Source organism: Ictidomys tridecemlineatus, chromosome 5, assembly GCF_052094955.1.
Source record: "Ictidomys tridecemlineatus isolate mIctTri1 chromosome 5, mIctTri1.hap1, whole genome shotgun sequence".
Taxonomy (NCBI): Eukaryota; Metazoa; Chordata; class Mammalia; order Rodentia; family Sciuridae; genus Ictidomys; species Ictidomys tridecemlineatus.
The window spans coordinates 44,733,607-44,753,472 of NC_135481.1; the positions used below are offsets into that span (position 1 = coordinate 44,733,607).

The window sequence follows — 19,866 nt, forward strand, 5'->3', positions numbered from 1 at the left end:
AGCTTCTGGCCACCCTCGGAGGGCCTGATTTTGAAAAGCAGAGTGGGCCAATCAGAGAGGAGCACTGTTTGGCGCTGCCATTTGAGCTGAGTCTGGAACTGCGGGTGTGACGGCCGCGGCGGCTTGAAGGCATGGGGAGAGCTACTTGGTTATAGTCTGCACTCCTGGATGTGCAGGCCGGGAGCTTCATGAAGGCTGATGGGGAGAAGGAGAAGCCTGTGAAACGGGGTGACGGCGGCGACCAGCCCGGGCGGGGACCGGGACTGGAAAAGAGCCTGAGCAGCCGGCTGGTCCGGCGGCTGGGCTGGGGAGGGGGTCGCGGGAGCCGAGACTCAAACGCCCAGCAGTGTCAGCCTGGGCTGGAGTGGCTAGGGGAACGGTCTTCTTTACATTAATCAAGAGAGCTGGAGTGGGAAGAGTGAAGTTTGGAGGAAAGGGGATCATTGCAAGTGACCGGAAGCGGTGAGAAGCTGACAACAGGCGTTGGTGCGAGGAAGTGAAAGGATCAAGGGAGAAAGAAGGGAGGTCCGTGTAAGTAGCGGAAGGGATTTGGTAATCAGAAAGAAGGTAGGTGTAAGTGAAAGCAGAGTGAAGTGTGGCTGGATCAAGAGGCCAGTTGAAGAGCGTTTGTGTAAGTGGATAGAGGATCGAGGAAAAGCCGTGGAAGTGGCCGGGGCCCAGGGCTGGAGGAGTGCCAAAGGTGGCCTGAAGGCTGCGGAGCGGAGCTCAAACCTGAGAGTGTTTGGAAATTGGAAGACTTGGTGGCGAACGAGAATCAGGAACCTGCCTCAAAGAGTGGGCGACGTATCCGGGATGTGGGATAAGAGGCTGGTCAGATTGGCCTTGTTGCAGCAGCTTCGGGCTGTTTACGGCATTAAGGTCAAGGGTGGACGTGGGCAGTGTGACCGCAGGAGACAAGAAACAGCAGCCACGGAAGTAGGGGTAAGTTCTGGAAAAACCATTTAGGTTAAAAATGGGTGGTCACACCTGGTACCGTGACCAGTTACCAGATCATATATAAGACGTTCACTCTTTGGATCAAAAGTGATATTGTTACGTGTGTCTAACTCTGTCCATGTGGTCACCTATTGATATTTAAATAAAGAGCTTTCTTAATTCTTTTCAGGATCTTTTGGTCACTGAGAGAAAGTTGCAGCGTTTTCCAACTTCAGCATTATTGAAATGTTAGACTATAATTGTCAGGGAAAAGGAATGGATTTAATAGCATCTCTGGCTTCTACCCAGTAGACTACCAGTAGCTTACTTCACTTATGACAACCAAAAATGTCTCCAGATATTGGCTATTTATTTATTTATTTGGTTTTGAGGTACTGGAGACTAAGAACTCAGAGCAAAGCCACACACTTCTTAATCAATGACACGTTTTTTTAAGAAGTTGGAATGCAGGTACAAAAACAGTGGCAGATGCTTTATTTGCTCTTGGATGTGCAAAAACATTTAAGTTTACCAATACACAAGTTTATTCTTCGGATTCCTCAGTGTATTAAAATTTGTGCATTTTTTAAAAAATGAGTTTCAAGATAGTTAGATGAAATTTAACTTAAATATTTGCCAAAGTGCAGCCTTGTATACCTCAGGACATAGTTTGAAAAGTAGTTTCTATAGAGTGTGGAAAAGAGGTCTAAAAGTAACCACCACCACCCCTCAGTGACAAGGGTGAAACTCAGAGCCTGGCATTTTCACTGTACCAGTGAGCATGGGCCAGTAAATATAACTACTGATATGTTTTAAGAGCTGTTTACATATCAACTGACTTAGTTAGCCCTTTATGTAAGTTAATGTTTATAAGTCACCTTTTTATAAAATGACCAAAGTAAAGTATAAATAAGGTCAGTGTTTATAAGATTGCTGAAGGAATCTGTAGTATTTTTTTGGGAAATGTTAATGTTTGGGCCAAATTCTGTTTTAAGAATTTCCTTACTAAGCTCTAACTGGATTGATTTTTCATAAGTCTCTTAATTTTCTAATTACTTAATTTGCTAGATTGTTATGTCTTTATCTTGACTATCTTTGTACTCCCAAATGTCTAGCATCATGTCTAATAATAACTTTTTTTTTTTTTTACCAAAAGCTCAGGTATATATAGTAACATAAGAATGCATTTTCTTGTTCCTAAAGTTTTTAATTTACCCACTGATGAAGAACATTTTTTTTTTTTTTTTTATGCCTAGCATTTGTGTTAGTGTAACTGGATTTGTCTTTTTAGGGTAAAATATTTGGAGTACCATTTAATGCATTGCCCCATTCCGTTGTACCAGAATATGGACACATTCCAAGGTAAGCAGTTTGAAATGGAGAATAAATATTTCAAACTGGTTTTAGATAGAGGGCTTGAAAATAGTTGATTGACACACATATGTTTTAAATCAGCAAAAGATTCCATCTCTCAACATAAGCTTATGTGAAAAATAAAATTTTGAGCTTTTACATAATTTAAATGTAATTTGTGCTTATTTCCAGGATTGAATTTTAATGTCCATTAATGAATAAATGTTAGAAATAAACTTATTTTTGTCTGCTTAATTTTTAGATTTACACCAGTTCTTTTGTCACAGCTCTCTGATTAAATACTATACTAAATTGCCAATTCAGTATTAATTTTTATATTTTTTATTTAAGAAATGTTGGATACAAATATTTAAAATAGAGGTATTTGCGAATATATATTATATAACACTTCAGCTTTTCTATGCCACTTACTATTTGTAAGTAACATTTTGGACTAGCTACATCAAAAAAAATAGTGTTTGTTTTAAGACAATAGTTTTAAAAGGCATATCTTTTCTCTTTAATTATTTTCCCTTTATACAAAGTAGGGTTCATTTTGTCTACTTTAGTCCAATAATTTAGGTGTTAATTGATGCATCATGCAAGAGCATTTACTGAACCCCTTACTGCCCTAATACAATTTTTTCTTCATTTGTCCTTAGATATTGATTCATAGTGTAAGGTAACCACTTATCTGTTTTGCTTTTCACATGATGTATAGAAGACTTCATTTTCCTGAAATGAAAACCTATATTAATTTTCAATATTTGGAATTGCAAAGTCACATCCACAGAATAATGACTAAATCTTTGTTGTAATTTCTTAACCTCCTTTAAAAAACAAACACCAACTATCTGTCAATTACCCTGTATAAGCAGGATTGACATTCACCACTATGCATCAATACAACTATCTCAGTTGTATGTAGCTGGAATACATTTTTATTTGTTGGTATCAGCTGTTGAATATCTAAGTATTTAACGTTAACATTAAGTTTATTGTTCAAAATTTAAAAATTGAACATCCACCCCTTAATATGAGAAGAATTACAAGGACTGGGATATATCCTACTTTTTTGAGGATCAATGGTGGGGTGAGAAAAACTTTACCTTATTTTTTGGGCTAATGTAGTAGATGATGGATATTTAAATCTATGTATGCTTTAAAGATCACCGTGGAGAGAATAGATTAAAAAAGATGACCTTGGTCATCCATATGTCATTCCACCATAAAGAGGTCTAATAAAAGAAGAGGAGCCAGAAAAAGAATTTGAGGAGGAGTTATAGGGAGACAGCAGGAAAACTAGTAGAGTCCTGAAAAAGTATTTTTGAGCAGGGATGGTCAGATGTGTCAAATGCCGAAGGGTTAAGCAAAATGAGCACAATGAATTGACATGTATTTAGCAAAGCAAAAGGCATTGGTAACCTTGATGAGAGCTGTTTCATTAGAGTAATGAGGATAACAATCTGGAGAGGGTCAAGTAGAAGTAGAGGCAATAAGTAAGACAAGTCTATGCTCTGAAGGGAAGCACAGAAATGGAATAAAATTGAAGAGAATGTGGAATTGAGCAGGCACATTGAAGTTAGCATAAGAAGATGAGCCTTAGAGAAAAAAATTAGGAAGGAAGGAAGACGACTAAAAGTTTTTATTGTAAGGATTAAAGAGATTTGTGACATTACAGTTTCTGAAAGTGGCAGAATACTCGGACCACTCATGTGTTTTGGCAGGAGAATAGGGTCTGGTCACTTAAAAAAATCTCTTTCAGCTTTCTTGTTGATGCCTGCACATCTTTACAAGAGCATATTCAGACAGAAGGACTTTTTAGGAAATCAGGATCTGTTATTCGTCTCAAGGCACTAAAGGTGAGCATGTTCTTGAACTATAACTTTTCATTTGTATCATTTTTCTGATTTAGTTTTTATTATTGAAACATCTAGAAATATTATATAAATAATTGATTAGAATTAAATTCAAATAGCTTTTTTCCCAGCAATATAATCTTTTTTTCTCAAAAGAAATTGTGTCATTTATATAGTGCTTTAAAAGTTTAAAAATTAAGAAAATTTACGAAAGAAAGCTCTTTATTTAGATAATCTGCAATAAAAGCATCCAAAGTGCTCAAGATTATTCATTTATTTCAGAATAAACTGGATCATGGTGAAGGTTGCCTGTCTTCTGCACTTCCTTGTGACATTGCAGGACTTCTTAAGCAGTTCTTTAGGGAATTGCCAGAGCCAATTCTCCCTGTTGATTTGCATGAAGCGCTTTTCAAAGCTCAACAGTTAGGAACAGAGGAGAAGAATAAAGCTACACTGTTGCTCTCCTGTCTTATGGCTGATCATACAATTGATATATTAAGATACTTCTTTAACTTTCTCAGGAATGTTTCTCTAAGGTAAGGGGTAATTAAAAGTTTTGTGAAATGATTGCTTAATTTCTCAACTACCTAAAGATTTACCCTTGTAGATAATAAATTTCATTTAGAATGGAAATTTTTCTAAAAAAAAAGTCCTTACTATAAAAAGTAGACCCTTTTTAATGTAAGAAAGTGTGCCAAGTTATTTATTTTCTTACTGTCTTAAGTCATTATGAGTACTTTGATGGCTTATTGGTCTTTATAAGAATCATTGTCCTCTGAATGGCTTTTTTTTTAAAGTCTTTAAAAAAAAAATTTTATTGATACATTATAATTATGCATGATGGTGGGGTTCATTATAACATATTTATACATGCACATAACATAATTTGATTAGATTCGTTCCCCAGTACCTTCCCTTTCCCTTCTCTTTAACCTCCCCCTGATCCACTTATTCTACTCAAATGGCTTCTGATTAGTATGTTTTAAAATATTTATGATTTGCTTTGTAAATTTCCCCCTTTCCTTGCTGTCATTGAGTCCATTATTTTACACATTCTTGTCACTTCCTAATACTTCCAGTTTTCTATGTGTAGCTTTGAAAATTAGATAAACATGTTTAATTTGTGTGGAGAAGTAAAGTGTGAACTCTGATTAGCATGATTTTTTGATATATATTTAAATATACAGAGGCTATGTATTTTGGGTTCTTATGGGTTTTTTGTTATTGTTGTTGTTTTATTTCTGTGATGCTAGAGATTGAGCTCAGGACCTTGAACATGGTAGTAAGCTAGCTAGCACTCTACCATTGACCACTGAACTATGCCATCAGTCCTTTTTTGCTTTTGTTTTTTTAAATTATGTTCAAGCCAATTTTATTGATGAATAGATTAGGGGTAACTATTTTGACTTGTGTGTGACTGATAAAGTAAGAAGTCTTCAAAATGTGCTCAATATGTTATTTTAACTTTCTGAACTTTTATCTTTTTATCCATCTAATAAACCTTTTATCATTTAAGATCCAGGGAGAATAAGATGGATAGTAGCAATCTGGCAGTAATATTTGCACCAAATCTTCTCCAGACAAGTGAAGGACATGAAAAGATGTCTGCTAACACAGAAAAAAGACTGAGATTGCAGGCTGCAGTAGTACAAACCCTTATTGATTATGCATCAGATATTGGTAAGATACAGTTGTTATTTATAGGATTTATTTAAGTGAGATCCCAACTTTTTCCAAATGAATCATGAAGACAGCTATTAGAAAACTGGTTTATTATTATCTATATATTTGGGGCAGGGAGTGAAGAAAGAATAATAATTGTCTTATGAACATTTTCATTTAGGGCGTGTACCAGGTTTTATCCTGGAAAAGATACCAGCTATGTTGGGCATTGATGGTCTCTGTGCTACTCCATCACTGGAAGGCTTTGAAGAGGGTGAATATGAAACTCCTGGTGAATATAAGAAAAGGCGAAGACAAAGTGTTGGAAGTAAGTGTCAGTCTCATTTTAGGGAGGAGTACTATGATTTACTTTTATCTAAATGATTTTCTTTTATCTAAAATGTATTTGAACATCAAGAAGCATAAGCTATGATATGTGTCTTTCTGATGCTTAGAGCATAGTTGGAAAAACATGACATATGCATGAGAAAAGTTAAAGTGACAATACACTCTAATATTAAGTACTAAATCTTTAGCAAAAATGTAAAATGTCTTCAAAGAAGAAAAGTTCTTTGGGTCATAAGGATCAAGGGACTCCTCAAAGAGGAAGACAAACTAAGCCTCCTTGAAGACTGGATGGAATCAAGGGGAATTTTGTGGAAGATCAGAAAACTTGTATCCTCTAAGAGATAGGAAGTGTGCTATGAAGAATTACTTGTATGGGGAAGATGTAATCTATATCTGTGTCTGTAAGTAAACTAGTGTGACTTGAATAAAGGATTCATTGTATGGATTAGCATGGTATTATGGTGAGCTTGATGCCAGGCTAAAGAACTAGAATATTAACCTGCATGTTGGTGAACCATTGAAGATTTATAAATTGAGGAATGACATGATTAAAGTATTTTTTGAAAATTATGACTTAATTTAAAATTGGAGGCAGGGAGAATGGTCAAAATACGTGTGGCGATAACATAAGTGTGAGATCTTTGAACTAGAAAGTGGTGTGAATTTAGTTAGAAGTGCAAACTAAATAATGAATGAATATTATTGGGAAGGATCAAAAAGATCAAAAGTTATATTATGGTGAGATTGATAGTAAGATTTCTTACCTCTTGGTTAAGAAGACACAGATCATTTCTCCTTCTTAATAAATTTCTACCACCTTAGGTAGGAAGTTTTTCTTTTGACTACAAGAACAAATAGCTAACTATCATTCCTTTTATATCTATTGATTTGTGTTAATTGTTTTCTTTTGTTTCTTCTTGCATCCTTGTAGATTCCCCTTATGACTTCTATATTATTTCCCTAAGGCTAGTTTATGGTAGCAAAGTACCATAAATTTAAGTGACTTAAAACAACAGAAATATATCTCACAGTTCTCCAGGCAAGACTGCAACCAAGGTGTCAGCTAGGCCTTTCACATCTGTAGGAGATAATGCTTTCTTACCTCTGCCTAGCTTCTGGTGGTATTTCTGGAACACACAGTTTAACTCATAAATCGTCCTACTACAAATATAGCTATTTCTTTGACACAGATCATTTTTATTGTCATCTTTCCTTTTGTGATCTCATCCATTCCTATAGTTTCAGTTCATTTCCAATTAAATAGATGACCACCAGATCTCTAAACATCAGTTCCACTTTACTAATGACCTACTAAGGCAGTCTTCTGTTCTTCCTTGGTGCTTTAAGTTTGGCATTTTGGAAATGACAATCTCTAGCTCTTTAAAAACCAATTCTGTTGAATTCCATTTTCTAAAAAAAATAAAACAAAGCAAAAGCAAAAAAATTCTATTTTAACATTAACACCAGGGGCTGGGGTTCTGGCTCAGCGGTAGAGCGCTCGCTTAGCATGTGCGAGGCCCTGGGTTTGATCTTCAACACCACATATAAATAAATAAATAAAGGTATTAATGTGGGGGGTGCTGGGGTTTGGCTTAGTGGTAGAGCGCTCGCCTAGCACACGTGAGGCATGGGTTCGATCCTCAACACCACATAAAAATGAAATAAAGATTGTATGCCCACCTACAACAAACAAATAAATAAAACACTAGCACCATCACCATTCCTTCGACTCTCAGGCTTTAAACCCTGGGCTCATAACTGTTATTACTTCACCATCTCTATTCACATTTTTCAAATTCTAAGGTTCATTCTTTGCATCTAATGTTCATTCTTTACTGCATCTAACTAAGAATTTCCGTAGACTTTGAGCCTCCTCCTTGAATTCACCCTCTTATTGCTGAAGTCAAGTATCTCTCACATCTTTAAAAAACTCTCCTTGATAATACTAATATTTACAGCTTAAATTTTAGTAGAGGTCTTTCATAGGATTGCTCTAGCCTGTCTCTCTTTTATACTACCTAAACTTTAGTCAAACTTAGTGATTTGTTGTTTTCAGATACTTGTTCTTTTGCTTATACTGTTTATGATTTGTTTTTATATTTTTTCTTTCATCTATTCCTGCTGTCCAGTTTTTCCTATGTTGAAATCATTCTTTTTAAATGAGAATAATTTCAGTGTTTTTATAAGTTGATATAAAAGTTCGATGTTAAAAGATCACTAGTATCTCTAAGACTTGGTGAAAGGCTGATAGCTGTTAAATTTTAATTATATGATTACATCTTGCATTTTAGATTTTGTTAATGGAGCACTGAATAAATTGAAATCTAACAGAACACCCTGTATTACACCTCAGCAGGATAGAACTGGTAGGTAGTTTTTACATTTATCTATTTAAATGAAGTCTGTAGTCTACAAAAAATAGTTGTAATAATGATTATCTAACATTTTAGTTAATGATCCAATTGCGCTTAATCAAATCCAAACACTTATTTTCAGTATAGTACTATATATTTTATGTTGTGATATTGCTAATTACATTGGATATAATGAACCCAATATAGTCTTTTATATTTTGAGCTTACTTTCTTTTCCTTGTGGTGATGGGGTTCAAACCCAGGACCTCACGATCACTAGGCAAGCACTGTAGATACTGAGCTTCAGTATCTTTAGAAGCTTGATACTGATACCTAAATCCTTTAATTTTCTTAATCGTGATATTCAGTTGCTTGTAATTTGGATGCTGTTTAACATATGAAAATAGTTTAACGTAAGTTTTGGTTAAGAGCTGGAAATTTTTTATTATATGTTCTAGTATCTTATTCTAGTTTGCTTGTGTCTAAAAGTATTGAGCTGATAACAGACAATATGGTATTTTCTGTTTTCCAGAGTGAAGAAATGAACTGGTTAATCTCAGTTATAATGAAAAGCAAATACAATAGATCAGTGTTTGTCTCAATGTCTTGACTATAATTTAGTTATTAATATTCTTATTTTATGTTAATATTCTTTAATTTGTGTTACATACATCTTTAAGTCTATTTAAGTTACTGCTCCTTAAGTGTCTTACCTCTTTTGCATCTTCCTTATTTTTATTTTAAGTAATTACAGAGTGTTAATGTAGTTATATAACATGTGTTTGATGAAAATGTACCTCTCACATTTTTTTTAATTGATTTTATACTGCTCACATTTTTTGGTTAATTCTAAGAGCTTTATAAGGAAAAATTAGATAAAGCTTTTTGTATTTTGTCAACTCTGGTTTTTTGGTTCATTTTCAGCTCAACTGTCTGTATCACCAGTGATTCTTACACCAAATGCTAAGCGTAAACTGCCAGTAGATTCTTCTCATGGTTTCTCAAGTAAGAAAAGGAAGTCCATCAAACACAATTTTAACATTGATCTGTTGCCAAATAATTTCTTCAATGGCAGTTCCACACCAGTACCAGGTAACAAATATAATTTATATAATTGAGTTGTAAACATTAACGTAAGTGTCTTTTCTAAGCAAAGAATTATTTCAGGTTAACAACACCTTTAGGAGACTGAATTTTATTTTTACGTTTTATCAAATTTCTGTTTATTTTTTTTAAAATAATTTTTCTGCCTTTAAAAATAGACACTGATTTAATATAATTAATATGTGGATGTGTTTTATGGTCATTTCTATTGCAAGTTATAATGAATAACTCAGAGTGAGAGTTTGGGCTTCTGTGGATAGCATTGGTGCTTAGGTTTTATGTGATTGGACATTCTAAATCCTGCTTTAGTTACATCTGTGTCTATAGTCTATGGCTGTGGCTTTATTGCTGTCTTATGTTGAATTGAAACACTCAGAAGTTTGGTCATCATGACTCTAGAGTCAAGGTGTTAATATTTAGGGTTATAGTTTAGGAGATGAGTATTTTTATAATTTTTATACCAAAGTACCTTTTATAAAAGCTTTAAAACTTTGTATACAATGTTCTTTGTGGAATGGTTTCCATGTCCATTTCAAGGGGTTTATTTTTAATTGACAAATAGTAATTTATGGGGTATGGTATGTTTCAAAACATGTACACAATATGTGGATATTTCAGTACATGTACACAAGTGTGTAATTATTAGATCAGGACAATTGACATAATTTCAGACATTTACATTTTTTTGTGTCTGGAACAAAGTCCTCTCCTAGCTATTGAATACTAAATTTTTGTTACTGTAATCTTAGATTTAATTGGCTCTTTTAGCATGTACAGAATAAAAGTTGACTTACACTAACTTTATGATTAAAAAAATAAATAAACCCTACCATTCCCATCTTGTATTTGTCTCTCATTTAAACAAAATATTAGTGGTATCTGAGTCCTTTCTTACATATTTTTTTTTAAGAGAGAGAGAGAGAGAATTTTAATATTTATTTTTTTTAGTTTTTTTGGTGTGTACAACATCTTTGTTTGTATGTGGTGCTGAGGATTGAACCTGGGCTGCACGCATGCCAGGCGAGCGTGCTACTGCTTGAGCCACATCCCCAGCCCATCTTACATATTTTTTGATTTCAGAAAATGGAATTCAGTAGTTGAGTTTTGAACTTTTCTCCCGAAAAGCCATTAGTCATTTTGTTTTTTTCCTGTTATTCAAAGACTTATGCTTTCCTTAAATTAAAGGGAATAAACTTGTGAATTTTGAAGAAAAACCCTCTTCAGAGGTTCTGTGTGACTTATGAAAGTGTAAGAATTCTGATGATTAACATCTGTAGTTATTTCAGGAGTAAGAGATTAGAGATTTAAACTCCTTGGAAGTAACATTAGGTCTTTTAGTTTGGAAGACTTTACAAATGGCAGATGGGAATTGTAGCTTTACCTACCTTTACTTATTAGCATAACAATATCTTCCCTAAGGAATGAACCTGTGATTTCTTCTCTTCCAAGCTGCCCCCTAAAAGCTTAAACATTCTTATGTTTTTTTAACGTTAATTTGAACCTGGGTAATTAGTGACTTCTTTATATTTAAAAAAGTTCCACCACAGTTCCTATTATTTTTAACTCACCATTTTTCTTTGACCCAGATTTTTTCATCCATTATTTAATAAATTCCATCTGAAAGAATGAAAATAGGTTGATTTCTAAGTAAATATTTATATAGCAGATAACATGCTTTATTATATATAAGCATTAATCTGTAGTTCATGAGTATGTATTTATAACATTTTTTTATAGTGTAATAAATTTTACATCCTACATTTTCTGACCATGCCTCCTTTTAATCACTGATACATTTTCAAGATGACTAGCCTGTAGCCCTGGGATAAAACTACCTATGGCAAATTGGTTGTATTATGTTAACCAAAGCTTTCTTTAGCCAAATGTACCCCAAAGTCATGAATATCTCTTTAAAATTCAATAAAAATGAATAGAGAGAATTTGTTTTTCTAATAACTTTATTTTATTTATTATTTTCTGTGGTGCCAAGAATCAAACCTAGTGCTTCACATGTGCTAGGCAAGTGCTCCACCACGGATCCACAGCCTCAAACAAGATAATTCTGGTATATACTGGGTATAATTTAGACATAAGTTATATGTATATGGAGCCCTTGTTTATAACTATTTCACTTTCTTCATAATTTCTTTTTTACTTTAGTTGATTTCATGATATAAATGATGTTGAACAACTCAATTAAATTGTTTCTATTGTGACCCAGTTATTCACAGGAAAAGGCAGTGGCAAAGTTAACTATCAGCATTGATATAGAAAATTAGGGTGTTTGTTGTTATTGTTGTTTATTTTTATTTTATGTTTGTTGTTGTTGTTGTTTGGTAGCAGGGACTGAACTCGGGCACTTGAGCACTGAGCCACAGACAGGGTCTCACTAAATTGCTTAGTGCCTTGCTTTTGCTGAGGCTGGCTTTGAATTTGTGATCCTCCTGCCTCAGCCTCCTGAGCCACTGGGATTACAGGCATGTGCCACTGTGCCTGGTAGAAACTTAGTTTTCATTTGACAAAATTTTGAACAAATTATACTCCAGAATCAGTAAATAGTGATTGGCTAACAGATGCATTCTGAATACTCAGATAACCAACACATTTGTCAATATTTATTTTTCATAGTAGCATTAATATTTTGTACCAGAGACTACACTGGACATTGTGTGATATACATATGTGTGTGTATGTAATATAAATATTCATCCAAGAAGTCTATTTTCAGAGTTGACCTGTTTTGTAAGTGGCCAGGGTGGGGGATACTCAATTCTCTTCCACAGCTTGATCTCTCCAATGTATGACACTGTCCAGCCCTTCCTTGTATTATCAAGCGTATAAAGCAAAACTAATGTAAAAGTTGTAGTTAGTGTAACCTTTAAACTGGCCTACTTTTCTTTTAGTTGGGTCAGTTATTTTATATGTGAAGTTTCTAACCAGAAATTTTGATTTTTGTTGTTGCTTAGAGGAGGAAATCGAGGCTTTAAATCTAATTGCTGCTTTTACTATTTTATACTTTGAAAAAGAAATAGGATGTGTGTTATATTACATGTGGTTATTTTTTATAGTTCACTTTGATGCAAGCCCAGAAGTGTCATCTCAGAGTTCACTCTCTCCCATAGCCATCAGTGGAAACCATTTGACCAGCACAGATGTGCTAAGGCGAAGTAAAAGGATTGCAGGCAAAAAAGTCTGCAGGTAATTTATCTAAAACATTTTGTTTTCATTGGACAGATATTTTTTGTGTGTATATATATTATACATAAGTAGTAATAGTATATATCATGTGATTCAAATATGATTCTTGGTCAAATATTTTTTTCATTCTACCAAGAATCATATTTGAAACATAATTTGTAAAAAAAAAAAAAAAAAAAAAAAATCCCCTCTATAATTCTTTCTTGTAATCAAGTGCACTTCACACATTAACCAGGAATACAGTTCCTAATTTGAGTTCCTTTTGCTTACTTAAAAATCTTATTTTATGTCAATATTTTAACTTTTTCTGTTAGTTTAAAAAACTAGTCTAGTCTAGTGATCCTGGTTTATAAGCAACTAACTAATTTTGTGATAAATACATTATTTATATATGCAAATAGTGTATATGTATCTTTTTTTTTTTTTGGCATCAGGGATTGAGCCCAGAGGTACTTAACCACCAAACCACATCCTCAGCCCTTTTTATTTATTTTTTATTTTGAGACAGGGTCTTGCTAAGTTGCTTAGGGCCTTGCCAAGCTGCTGAGGCTGGCTTTGAACTCACAATCTTCCTGCCTCAGTCTCCTGAGCTGCTGGGATTTCAGGCATGAATCACCGGGCATTTATGGTATTCTTTTTTTTTTAATATTTATTTTTTAGTTTTAGGTGGACACAGTATCTTTATTTTATTTTTATGTGGTGCTAAGGATTGAACCCAGTCTCATACATGCAAGGCAAGCATTCTACCACTGTGTCACAACCCCAGCCCCATATATCATATCTTAAAGTTTAACTAGTTTATAATAATTTATTACTCTGTTCATTTATTAATAATATAATTTTGGGGGCTGGGCTTGTGGCTCAGCAGTAGAGCGCTCACCTAGCAAGGTCCTGGGTTTGGTCCTCAACACCATGTAAAAATAAATAAAAGGTATTAAAAAAATTATATATATATAATAATTTGCTGTGTACTTTCTTAAATTTCATTTTGCAAGAATATCTAGTATTTATGCTATAAAAAGATGTTTTAAATTTCACTTTTTTAGGGTGGAATCAGGAAAAGCAGGCTGCTTTTCTCCTAAAATCAGCCGTAAAGAAAAGGTTAGAAGATCTCTCCGTTTGAAATTTAGTCTGGGGAAAAATAGCAGAGATGGAGTAAGTGTCTTATCTCATTAATCTGTTTATATTAGCATAAAGCTGAAGGCTTGATAATAAAAGACTACTTTCAACCCTGCTTTCCCTCCATCTACTATACCATTCTCTACTCTTCTTTATAGCAACACTTTTGTCCCAATAATCTCATGAAACTGCTCTTACCAAAGTTGCCCATAAATTCAGTGTTGCTTAAACCATCAATTAAATATAATTTCTTCTTTAACCTGAACCTGTCAGCACCATTTGACACAGCTCCTCTCTGGTATACTCTTCTTTCCTTGGCTTCTTCCCTGCCTTTTCAAATTACTTTGTAACAGAATGCCCAAAATTTAGTCTTTAGGCTTGTTTTCTGTATCTACTCACTCAAGGAAACAGTTTTTTATTTTATTTTATTTATTTTTTTGGCGTGGGATACCAGGGATTGAACCCAGGGGCACATAGCCACTGAGTCACATCTGCAGCCTCCTTTTTAAAAATTTATTGTTTTAATTTAGAGACAGGGTCTTGCTAAGTTGCTTAGGGCCTCACTAAGTTGCTGAGGCTAGCTTTGGATTCACAATCCTCCTGCCTCAGCCTCCCAAGCCACTGGGATTTCCAGCCTCAAGTATTTCTTAACATCTGCCTATCTGAATTCCTTACTTGGATTTTTTCCTGAAGTATAACCTGTCCCAAGCATAGTTCCTGAGATGTGTTTCTTTGCTGCTCTTCTACCCTCCCCATACCACACTTGCAGTCTTCCTCATTTCAGTTATACAACTTATTCTAATCACTTAGATGAAAACCATGGCACATTCTTGATTCCTTAGTTTTTCTCTCTTGTACTACCTCTAGCCCATTAGAAAAGCCTGTCTAACTTCTGCTTTGAGAGCATCTCCAGACTGATTCATTCTCCTCAGTGCACTTTTCCCACTTTAAGTTCCATCTTTTCTCAGCTGGATTACTGCAGTAAGCACCTTTTAACAAATAGATTAACTTGCTTCAATATTGTTGCCAAATGATTCTTTTAGTACTCAGATTAAGTCATGTTACTTCTCTTTTCAGAACATTCCAACCACAGCTCCTTTATTGACCTATATAATATTCCACATGATCTATTCCCTGGACATGTCTCTGAGCTCTGCTCCTGACAGTGCTTCCTTGCTCACTCTGGTTCATTCACTGACCTCCTTGCCTTTTGTTGAATATGCCAGACTTTGCTTTAGCCTCAGAGACTGCACTGGCATTTTCTTCTCCCTGAAATATTCTTACTCACCCCTTGAATTTTTTTTTTTTTTTGAGACAGGATTTTGCTAAATTGCCCAGCCTGGCCTGGAATTATTGATCCTCCTGCCTTAGCTTCCTGAGTAGCTGGGATATCAGGTGTGCACCGCTGCGCCTGGCTTCCCCCTTAAATCTTCATGGCTCTTGCCCTTAGTTTTCTTTACTCACAAATCACCTTATTTAAAAATCATACTCCTACCTTTACCATGCTATATCCTCTATACTGTTTTACTATCCTCCATAGCAGTTTTTACCTTGTGTGTTGTATTTATACATATAATTTATTGTTTCTCTTGTTTTGATTGAATCTCCTAATCTACAATATAAATTACATGATATTAATATTTTGATCTTTTTGTTTATTTATTTTCACTATTTATGAGCAGGCCTAGAGATAGCATAGAATTTGGTTTTAATTAGTAAGTATGGGAAGCTGTTTTTATTTTATATCATTTAATACCAATTGGTGTGTGCAGTTTCCATTAGCAGACAAGACTATTTGTGTTTGCTATAAATTCCCCCAATTATGTCTTTTTATTCAGCTGTAGATTTTGATACCTACTAAAAAATGTACTCTGTCATAATTGTTTGAATTAACTAGGTTTACTTTTTAACCAAAAATTTCAATTTTTCTTTTCTGTACAGAATGGATGTTCTGGTGTAAATAGATATGAAAATGTTGGTCGGAGACTTGCAAATCAACAAAATTTAGAAAATAGGATTGAATCTGTAAAAACAGGCCTACTTTTTAGCCCAGATATAGATGAAAGATTACCAAAGAAAGGTACATTTACATGATATTGTTAGAATTTTACCACAAAATCCTGTTTTAGTTATCTTTTTAATGTAAAGCTATATTAAGCAATATGCTAATCTAGAAATTAAAAGTTTATGTTTGAATAGTGAAAATATTTGACTTGTACTGTATTTTTCTAACAGTAACTAAAGGATACTTATAAGTGTAAATATCAAAATATTTTACTTTTTATAGTAAAAATTATTTCTTTCAACACAGGTGTTTAATTTTTTAGAAGTAAATGCTTAATACATTTATTTGCCAGGCATTTGGGTAATATTTCAAAACTAGATCAGATATAATGGATTAAAAGCACTTAACTGCTTTATTTTAGGTTCAAAAAAGATCAGTAAGTCTGAGGAAAACTTATTAACTCCTGAACGACTAAATGAAACAAGTTACCGGATGTCTTGGACAGGACCTAGTAATTCAAGTTTTCAAGAAATGGATGCAAATGAAGCTTCTCCAATAATGGGAAATCTTGAGGTGGGAAACTTTTCTTTGGAACCTGATATAACTGTTGAGAAGTCACCTGCTGCATCATGTGAACTTAGCCCTTCCACTTTACACAGCAAGCCTAACAGCAGTGTAATAGGAAGCTCCCTTAGTGGGGATGAAAATAACTTGACCTCAGAGACTCTGGTGAAGATTCAGAAAGCATTTTCTGAGTCTGGAAGTAATCTTCGTGAATTGATAAATCATAGGCAGTCATCAGGTACTAATGTGGGGAAAGAAAAATTAAGTGAAACATCTGATATACAGTATAGTCCAGAGAAAAATCTATTTAAAACTAATGATTTGACTGTGAGAGAATCAGTAGAAAAGTATGAAAACCACACTGGTAAAGACGAAAATTGTTTTTTAGAAATAGACCTCTCACCATATCAAACTCAAAAATTTGGTAGGGAAGCATCTGTAAAATGTTACTCAACAGAGATAAAGGTAGAACATGAAAAAGACATTCATTCAAAAGATTACTTAAATGAGCAAAAATTCCCCAATGATGAACAAATTAAGGAGCAGTGGTTCCCACAAAATAAACTAAATACTAAATCAAAGGAGAATGAGAACATGATCAAAGAGAACTTAGTGAAATGTACAGCTTCTAGGGAAAAAGAGGATAAATCCTCTTTCTCACCGCAGAGTACTTGTCATATAACAGCCCTTTCTAAACCCAGGCCTATGAGAATTGCTAAACAACGATCACTTGTAGAAAAATGTGAAAAAACGGTTTCTGAAAGTTTACAAATGACAGAACATGGAAAAGTTTCAGATCATATACAGTGGTTTAATAAACTTTCTTTAAATGAACCAAGTAAAATAAAAGTGAAGTCACCTCTTAAGTTTCAGCGCACTCCAGTCCGTCAGTCTGTCAGAAGAATTAATTCTTTGTTGGAATATAACAGACAACCTAAAGAGCAGAAGTTGGCAAGTCTTGGTGATGTTGCTTCTCCCTTGGTTAAATCAGTGAGCTGTGACAGTGCTCTTCCCTCTTGTACAGAAAGTACGTCAAAAGATTCCTCTATTTCACATATGAAGTCAGTTCCTAAAGGTCAGAGGTCTACATCGCATGAACAGTCTGTCATTGGTGAAATTTCAAAATCAAGCGTGGAGTTAACCTCTACATCTTCCTTAAAGAAGAAGCAGCACCCGGGTTCTGTGAATGCTTCTCTTGGGTCTACTAGAGTTTGCAAGCAGGAGGTGATATCGGATGGCCAAATTAAGGTTCCCTTTGATGACCTGACTAATCATAATATATTAAAATCTGTTGTAAATAACAATGTGGGTTTTTCTCCTGAGATAAAAAATAAGGTCCTTAGGAAACCATCAGAAAGAGAAAGGGTCTGGTACAAAGGTTCTCCAAAAAATCCTATTGGAAAGACTCAACTACTACCAACAAGTAAACCTGTAGATTTGTAATAGGCAAATGTTATACTTGACATTAATGTAAATAAAATTAGCAATTGATTATGTGACTTGTAGGATAATCCACATATTAGTTTGTATTGTTAAGCAGTAGGTTTTCTCAAACATTTTAATTTCACAGCATAACAACTTGGATTTTTATACTTGTACATGTGACTACTATGTTTTTCTTAATTGTAGTAGTATTTAAACTTTAATTTTGTTGTGATCTCTTTGAAACTTACTGTTTTAAAGAAATTGTTGCTTGGATTTAGAAAAAATTAATTTTTGAAAATGGCATGATTTTTATTTTGTATGTGTGATGGGAAGAGTGAAACAAGTTGTGTCTATTTTTTTGTTATACCTTCAAGTCAGATAAGGTTTCTATTTTAAAAAAAAAATCTGTACTATGGAAAGGGAAGGGGTAAGCCCCACAAATCTTTTGTCTTGAATTATATTTATGGTTATTGTCTTTACCTAAATTCCTGGAAATCCATTTACTTCACTCTGGTATCTTGATACTTTATTCCTATTTTGGGGCAGATTCATCTGGTTTATGTATCTCCTGTAAATGTACAGTTGTGTTCAATGATGGCTAAAGCAGAATGATGACTAAACTGTGCTTACACATTATTTTTAGGCCATACTCTGTTTCTAAAAGTAATTTGCACAAACGCATTTGTATCTGTTTTGTCCAATACAGAATTGGAAATTATTTAAGGAGGAATAATTGAACTTGAAAATTTAATCAAGATGATTTTTTAAATATTGCAGATGCTGGATTTTAGAATTTGAATAGTAGATGCACCTCTGTAAATTTTATGATGGTTTTATCTTGTGTATAAATGTTATTTATTTAGCATAGATATTAAAGATAACTTTCTGCAAAATGACTTGCCTGAGACTCAAATCCAAAGTGGAATCCAAAGTGCCATAACTTGAATCAAATTGTCAAGCATATCTGTCTAAATTTATTTTAAAGCTTTTGTCCTCTTTTCTATATTTATAACCTCAAAATTAATCATTTCTCAAAACTAATCTGTAGTTATACACATGTTTATCTGATATCAAACAAGTCTGTAATATAGACTATATATACATTTTAGATGTTTATGGTACAGGTTGAGGATACCTTAATTAAACTGGGACCAGAAATGTTTCAGATTTTGAAATATTTACATAGACTTCATTGGTGGAACATTCCTAATGTAAAATTTGAAACACTTTTTAGGATGTTGTGGATCAAACCAGGGTCTTGGGTATGTTCCGAATGCATTCTACCACTGAGCAACACCTCCAGATTTTTTTTTTCTTTTTATCTATAATCTGAAACTTTGATCCTCATGTCAGTGTTCAAAACACTAATGATTTCAGAGCATTACAGATTTTGGATTGGATTAGGGATGCTCAGCCTATATTTCTAATAGTAAGTAGAGGCAGAAAGCATTCTTACATTGAGATTTATGTTGTCTGACTTAAAGCAGTTTTCACTTCTAAAGTTTTTGATGTCATTTTGTAACTGTGGGGAAGAGGGGTAAAATGTTGAATTGTAACACTAATGCAGTAAGAAGGCATGGAATGTTAACTGTACAAATCACCTGAATTACTGGCTTTTCTGAGAGATGAGTCAGTAATGAAAGATGTTCATTATTTTAAATACCCACTCCTATTTTTGTTAGCTAAAAGCTGCAATACAATATGTGAGAGTATGGAAATCAATAGCTTGGAAACAATAATTGGAGAAAATCTAAAAAGTTAGAGTTTAGAGTTGAATTAATGTCTTTTTCTTACACAGAACAGAGATAATGTTAACTTCATGGCATTAACAGTGAACAATACTAAAATAGAATTCAGGACTTAAAGAACTCAGTTAACATCAATCATAAACATTTAAAACCACGCCAGGCATGGTGGTGCATGCCTGTAATCCCAGTGA

The 19,866-nt window shown here is 34.0% G+C and overlaps 1 protein-coding gene across 1 annotated transcript; it reads left to right on the top strand.

The window, feature by feature from the left end:
• Window positions 1–40: 40 nt before the first annotated feature.
• On the top strand, window positions 41–18,820 carry Arhgap11a (Rho GTPase activating protein 11A). The gene is made up of 12 exons (XM_005337131.5): window positions 41–942; window positions 2,228–2,298; window positions 4,055–4,151; window positions 4,431–4,684; window positions 5,665–5,828; window positions 5,992–6,138; window positions 8,450–8,524; window positions 9,437–9,604; window positions 12,685–12,814; window positions 13,861–13,969; window positions 15,875–16,013; window positions 16,360–18,820. The coding sequence occupies exons 1-12, from the start codon at window positions 814–816 to the stop codon at window positions 17,943–17,945; spliced, it is 3,069 nt and encodes a 1,022-aa protein (XP_005337188.1). The 5' UTR covers window positions 41–813; the 3' UTR covers window positions 17,946–18,820.
• Window positions 18,821–19,866: the final 1,046 nt, after the last annotated feature.